Source organism: Leptinotarsa decemlineata, unplaced genomic scaffold, assembly GCF_025532065.1.
Source record: "Leptinotarsa decemlineata unplaced genomic scaffold, Ldec_3_MD MMD2_tig00026282_RagTag_RagTag, whole genome shotgun sequence".
In the NCBI taxonomy this organism is placed as follows: Eukaryota; Metazoa; Arthropoda; class Insecta; order Coleoptera; family Chrysomelidae; genus Leptinotarsa; species Leptinotarsa decemlineata.
In genome coordinates, this window is record NW_027412668.1 from 14530684 (window position 1) to 14538334 (window position 7651).

At 36.0% G+C, this 7651-nt stretch overlaps 1 protein-coding gene across 2 annotated transcripts in view; it reads left to right on the forward strand.

Moving 5' to 3' along the window:
• Positions 1-1940, forward strand: part of LOC111517381 (epidermal retinol dehydrogenase 2) — a 41986-nt gene extending 40046 nt beyond the window's left edge. For both annotated transcript variants that reach the window (XM_023173526.2, XM_023173527.2), the window contains exons 5-6: positions 719-918; positions 1775-1940. In XM_023173526.2, coding sequence (XP_023029294.2) covers positions 719-918; positions 1775-1877 — 303 coding nt within the window. In that variant the 3' untranslated portion in view covers positions 1878-1940. The remainder of the gene's footprint in view (positions 1-718; positions 919-1774) is intronic.
• The last annotated feature ends 5711 nt before the right edge of the window (positions 1941-7651 follow it).

A 7651-nucleotide genomic window follows, 5' to 3' on the forward strand; every position in this document is an offset into this window, starting at 1 on the left:
CAGACGGATGGCTCTTTTCTGGAAGGAATACAGCAGCTTCAGGGTATGCTTAGGGGCGGAGCGCCTAATACTCCAAATAAGGTCTAATCTGAGCTTTATGAAGCATCAAAAGTTGCTGAGATGTGTACAGTCTTCTGGTTCAGAACAGTGTTCCAAACTTTTGAGAAGCAACCTTTGCAATCCAGCGACATGATTGTGCCAAAACATATTGGTGTCCATTTCAACCCTCAACAAACTTATCGAAGCAGACAGCGGGTTTGTCTGTCCTCACATTATATCCGGTTCGGAGACATGTATCTTCCTGAAGAAAACCGATGCCTGGTTACCTGGTTACTTTCACAATTCGAAATCACTGATTGAGATAATCTCATTGAGATATATAACCTGCTGCTGGTGAAGATATGCATCCGCAGCCGATGTCCTGGAATTCGACTGGAATGACGAGATAAGTGTGCTGTCGTCAGCAAGGCAATATATTGGATCCCCCGGGTCATCTAGTAGGTACTATGTAGAATAATAATCCAGAACAAGGAAACTTTCGTCGAATATAATGAGAACTGGGTGATATAACGAATTCTCCTTTCACTACTTCACATTATACAATAGTTAAAACCTGTATACATATTAACGAGTATTTCAATTTGAATTGAGCTGATTAATTTTCCATTCCTATTTCAATAAAATGACCTCGAGTATTGAAAAATGTATTCTTTTTCAGACGCATGGTCACCACAATATCAATATGACTTTAATATGCCCTTATTTTATCAATACTGGTATGTTTGATGGCTGTAAACCGAAAAATTTTCCAATGTTGGAACCAAAAGATGTAGCCAAACGGATAATAACTGCTATAAAAAGAGACGAAGTATTTATCACTTTACCTGCATCTTCCCGTTTTGTGATACCATTGAAAAAGTAAGTATGAGCAGAAATGAAAACAGATCTGAAATATTGTTCTTCATCAGATTGATATATTTTCAGTACCTACCGTTTTCCTTCACTTTCTGATTGATTTCTGGAACAAATCATAAACGTTTTCGTACCTGGACTTTGATTTTCACGCAATGATTGTGCTGTAGCAGCAGCTGCTGCATTGAAATTTCCGTAAGGCACATTTTCAAACTCACTATCGCTTCTGCTTTCCATAGTTCACTGCGATAATTGAGAATTAAAACCATGCAAACTTACAAAAATCAAAATGTCAATTAATTCACATGTCAAAAATCTGTCAGTTTTTATTTCGCTGCTATACTATTTCGCTCAACATAGCTATCAAAATTCTCATATTTACAATGACAACAACGCTGTCATTGTATATATATATATACTTCTCGGCCGAAAAAAGTCTACTTCCTCAAAGAAAAACGTACGGGAAGAGGGTATTTCCCGAACGTTGCCAAAAAGTTAATTTTCTGGACAGAAAGAAATAAATATAATTGTTTGTGCATTTTCCAATATCAAGCTTCCATAATTACCTTTCAAAGACTTTTTTGGCATTATCTTGGATTCATGTTTTACTATTCTTACTAACATTTCTTACATCTTTCGTTGAACAGATGTCCCTTTCACCTAGTCAGCAACTTGTCCGGAATTCACAAAAGTGACTTGTGTATTTGATACATTCCTTTCAATTTTTTTTCTCCGTGTCGTACTTTTCCATTTCTGAAATTTTCACTATTTTTGTTTATTGCTTCTCAATCTCTGATAGATGATAATTATTTTGAGGAAAATGGTGATAATGAATCACAATACAATTCTTTTCTTGTTTCAGTTATCTACCGTCAAAACTGGGATGGGCACTTATGATTAGAGTTATTAAAGGTCCACAGTCAATGATGGGCATGAGATCTTTTAAAGAAATCGAAGCAGCATGATAGTTAGTATAAGAATGATGTTATTGTTTCCTTGTAGTTGTTTAGTAAAATCTAAAAAACAAATATTCTGTTCTTTTTTCTGAATAATTAACTTCTCCCCATTCTGTTTCAGAAATAGCAGAAAATAAAGATATTCATAAGTAAAATATACCGTGGTATAGCGACCTAATATTTCATTCTAACGAAATGAAACTATATAGACCGCTGATAAAAACTGTGAGTATTGCAACGAATCTGAACCCGGCCCTGGCCTATATCTCAGCCAGTAAACACATGACTCGCCGGGAAAATACTAGGCGAGAACAGAGACCGCTAGAGAAATCTAGAACGATCGTTACCGATATAAAAGGCCGGCTCCTCGTTCAGAGATGGAGTCTGTATTCAGGAAGCGAATCGAGCAGTTTAACAAAGAACAGTGAAGATAAACTAAGCGTTAGTTGCTAAGTGTTGAATATAAATTAGTTGTGATAGTGACATATTATTAAAAATGAATTTGTTTAAGACAGTTAATTATTTAATTCGTTAAGTATTCTTGAGAAATATTTCTAACACATGATGATTGTTTTGCAGAACAAAGGTACTGTATCTCAACACAAATTGACTAATCTTCTTCTAATGATGCTAACTTGGTTAGCAAAACTCCTAAGAGATCTTCTCACATATAGTCAGTGGGCATACTTGAAGACTGGCAATAAATCAAATCATCTAAAAGAACAACTATCAGAAAACAATTACTCCCCTGCAGACCGGTTGTGGGCTGTTTGGCCACTAGTCGGTGCAAAGTAGTGTCTATCATCAACATAAAGTCGATGATTTCCAACAATTGAAAATCGAGAGAATCGAAGTAGACGAAATAGAGAGACAGGTGGAAAGAACGGTACTAAGTTTGAGACAACGAACGAACAACGCGCAACCCCTGGCCTCGACATCTCCCGAAGAAGTGAAAGACATACTAAGACGTCTATCCACTCGCCAAGCTCCAGGCCCGGACAACTTAACAAACCGGGCACTAAAAATACTACCGCGCAAGGGTATAGCAGCCATAACTAATATCATAAACGCTAGAACAACTTTAACAAGTTGACGCTCTACGCAGACGATACGGCCCTGCTGGCGAGATCCACGAGCCAAGTGCATGTTACAAGATACTTGCAGCAACAGGCAGACAGATTAGAGGAGTGGGCCAACCTGTGGAAGATCAGTATAAATCCTGACAAGAGTCAGGCGATACTGTTCACCCGCAGGTTTGTACAACCGGAAGGCAACGTCACCTTCAACGGACAAGAGATTTCGTGGACCAGCAAAGCGACATACTTGCGGGTCATCCTAGACAGGAGATTAACATTTCAGTCTCATGTACGGCAGAGAATTGGAATAGCTAGACAAGCCAGGCAACGACTGGCACCTATCATAGGACGCAGAAGCAACATGGGGTTGAAAGTGAAGTTGCTAATGATCAAAACCGTCCTCATGTCATAATACTGCCCAGGAAGCAGATACAGTTGGTTATGAATGCGAGCGTAAGGGCCGCCGTAAACGCGCCTTACTATATCCCAAATAGAGAGAAAAAGAGGTCAGATGTCAATCTTGCTGAAGTGCCCATCAGTAAGTTGAGGACCGCTCGGAGAGCGGGGGTGGATGGAGTGGGGTAGTAGGTTCTCCTCGCTAAATAGCTGGGGGGGAAGCTTCTACTTCAGGGCACTCAACCCGGGAAGGGGCATGGGGGGGAGTTACTGTAACAGAAAAGTCAGCTTTTCTGAACCTTACCGAACAAATTTTTGAAATATTGAAATGCTGTGCACATCTTAGCAACTTTGAATGCTTTTCTGTTGAAACTATCATCAAATCATGAATGCAACACTTCTGAGCTCTAATATTCATTCTTGAGCGGTTGATATTTAAGCCTGATTTAGTAACAGATCTCCGTTCATTTCTGATGAATGGAGATTAAGTTTTCTCTTGATTTCTTGATAAATGAGACCTCAAGAGAATTCATGCTTACCGCTTAGTACCGATTGTTTTTGGTGAAGACACCCGAGTTTGAATGTTGAAAGCAAATAAAAGATGAATTAGCTTCCCTTTTTTTGTTTCAATGAACTTTGAAGTTATATCAGTTTCTCCACATTGACAATAACTTGGTTTTTGCAATTTATCAGTCAGTGGTTCTTAGAGAAATAGTCAAAATGAATTTGTCACACGTATTCAAAAAACACTTTATTGAGAGACTTTTACAAAAACGCAACACATGTTTGCCATACAATGGCAATACAATACAATGGCTTCTTCAGGCGTGTCTTTACTGCAAAGTGTTTTTTGAATACGTTAGCTATGAATTTTCATCAAGTATCTAATTCCATCATATATACAGGGCATTCCTTTAATGTCCCCCCCTTTATTTTTTGAAAGGGTCAACTCAATAACTTCAAATTTGGGATAATGAAATCAATGTATGGATACTTTATTTTGAAGTGAAGCTTTCAAGATGGCGACTGGGCGTCATCTGGGAAAAAAATTAAAAGGAAAGGGGGTTCTTGTGACATATCATTTTGAAGCTCCTGACGAATACTTCACAACTCTAGAACATGAAGTCAATATCTTCACCTACTACAAAATGGTGAAACATTTAATAATTTCCTGAAGAAAAACACATTCATATCGATATTTCTATCGATATTTCTAGTAATATTCCTTTTTATCTGTCATATGGCAATTCCAACAACACCATAAGGTTTGTTAAGTTTGTTTTTGTTTATAAAAACGACAAAAAAATCAGTACGACAATGAACATCATTGTTCAGTTAGAAAATTCTCATTTAGTTTTCGGTTTCACTAGTAGAAAGGTAACACGTCAACAATCTCTAAAATGGTCAATTTTCGTCCATTGGAAGAAAAAATTAAAGCGATTCTTATTTACGGTGCGACGCGTAACTTTCACGAGACCGAAAGGATTTTCAATGAAGTTTTTCCGAATCGTCCTATCTGTAGAAAATATTTGAGGGAACTTGTATCCAAATTCACAACTACCGGTAGTGTACATAACAAAAATCCCCCAGTTCATCCGCCCATTCCGGAAGAACAACATGTGCAAATAATTGGTGAGATGGTAGTCAATCCTGAACAGTATACTTATTCTGTCGTGAATGTTTATGGGGTTTATCCTTCTACTGTGTGGGGAATTTTGAAGAGGAATAGGTATCATCCATACAAAATTAAAATGGTACATTAATCAATTGGAGATGACCCTGATCGAAGAACAGAATTCTGCGAAATCATGACGGAAACCATTGCAAGGCATCCTACCTATCTCCACAATATTTGTTTTAGTGACGAATGTACATTTTTTTCAAACGGCAATGTTCACAGACAAAATTGCCGTTATTGAAATGACACCAACCCTCACGTTTTCCGGGAAACACATATTCAATATCAAGAGAAAATTAACGTTTGAGCAGAAATATTATGAAACCATATTGTAGGGCCTCTATTTATTGATCAAAATTCAACAGGGGCACTGTATTTGAATATGCTGGAAATTACTGTTGACCCTCTCATCACTGAAATCATCGAAGCGAATCCTAATGAATTCGATATGAATATTGTATTCCAACAAGATGGAGCACCACCACATTACTCCAAACAAGTAAGATACTATTTGGATACTACTTCTTCCGGTGGTTGGATTGGCCGTGGAGGTCCTACAGAATGGACAGCTTGACACTTTTGGACTTTGTTATGGGGCTATTTGAAGCAAAAGGTGTACGAAACTGAACCTGCTTCAATATTGGATATACGGCAGAGAATACTTAATATTTGTAGAGATATTGACGTTACTGTGTTCAAAATGATGTGTCACAAGACTCCCCTTTCTATTTAATTTTGTTTTTCCAGATGTCGCCCAGTCGCCATCTTGAAAGTTTCATTTATCTGTCAATTTTACTTCAAAATAAAGTATTCATGCATTAATTTCATTATCCAAAATTTCCATTTTTTGAGTTGACCCGTTCAAAAAATAAAAAGGAGGGGACATTATAAAGAAATGGGTAAATTCTTTATTGAAGGTACTTCCGACCGGTACCTTACCACTATATGCAGGAAGTGAAACATTCTATGATGTTTTTCTGCACACAAATCGAACTGGATGACAGTTTTTGACTCTTTCGAATATTCAGAAATGAAGTTTCCAAACATTCATATATCTCCACGTTCTTACACAGTAGGATATTCTTTATCATTCAGATATCCTTCTATTAATTCTTTCCACATATGAAACAAGGATTTTGAGAATTAGATATTTTAAAATGTCACATAGGATTTCTAGTATCCTCAGTTACAGAAAATATTTGTTCAAGTCGAAGTCTCTAAAGTTTCTGAAGATCAACGTCCCCTCTTTTGACTTTTTATGCTTTTTTAGCCCAGTGTTTATAGCCCAATCGTTACTTAAGTTACAAAATATTAATTTCCGACATTCAAAATTATCAAGTACCCATTTTGTTACATTTTGAGAAACTTCAACTAACAGTCTACGCACCAGAACTGACAAGTGACGCATCAAAACTGACAGTTGACGTATCATAACTGGGAGTGAACGTATCAAAATCCTTCTTCAGCTAATAAATGTACCTGATATTTGATTTTGGTATCAATGGATCTGTTTTTTCAACACATGTATCATTTTCAACTGATATTTCAACGAATTATATACTTTGAGAAGTTCAAGGCAAATATAATCGAGTGCAGTCAGAAAAATATTCGAGAACAAACAAAATTACGAAAGTGACTTGTTGTTCAATTCAATCTTTATTATCTATGCATATTATATTTCAAATCCCTTTCATGTAAATTATTAAAAACCGGCACTACAGCTTTGATGTAACGTATTTATAATGCGTTCGTTGCTGTTTATCCAAAGTAAATATTAGTATTTAAATTCACCTTATGATGTTTACAATATTGTTACGTTTGACTACTTGATCTGGTTCCAATTCTTCATTAGAAAATAAAGGTACCGAATTTGAGCTTTCTCACATTCAAAATCTATTTATTTATTTTATTTTCGTTTCAACCTCGAATGATAATTTTTGAAAAATTAATTTTCTGATACTCAGTTTTACATTCTGAACAAAAAATGTCAATGAAATTATCAGTATCAATGTTTGTGGTTTGATTAATCTGAAAATATTTTAAAGTTTATATTCACTGAAAAATGTAAGTATTCTAATATAACGTAAATGAAAATAATATTATGATAATCATCACTATTTCAACTTCTCCTTCCCTAGTTTCAACTCCGTAATTGTATATGGTATATGGAAGAATTGAGTATGAATACATATGTTTTTGTGAAATAATGATCTTGAGTAATAGGAAATCTTCGGATGGTTCAAATTGCTTGTTGGAAAATAAGCTTGGGAACAGAAACTATAGTCCCTCAAATTAGGGTTGAATACATTACAGATAATATCCCAATATATAATATTATTGGGACAATTGAGACACTTCACTTCCCGTGATACTCTTCTCGAAATCTAGATACTACACATTTTTCTATTCTCATATTTATCAATGAGACGCTTCTCCATTGGTGCATAATTTTCGTTTTCTTCCGCACCGAGAAGGATTTCAGAAAAGAATATTTACATGATTCAATTCCCCGTAACGTGAAGTTGAATTTATAGATTAGGTAACGCAAACGTAACGCAAATGCAAAACGTTTCATTTCTTGTGGAATGTTCCTTACGGATAACAAATCAGGGCACAAAATCCCTATTTTCAAC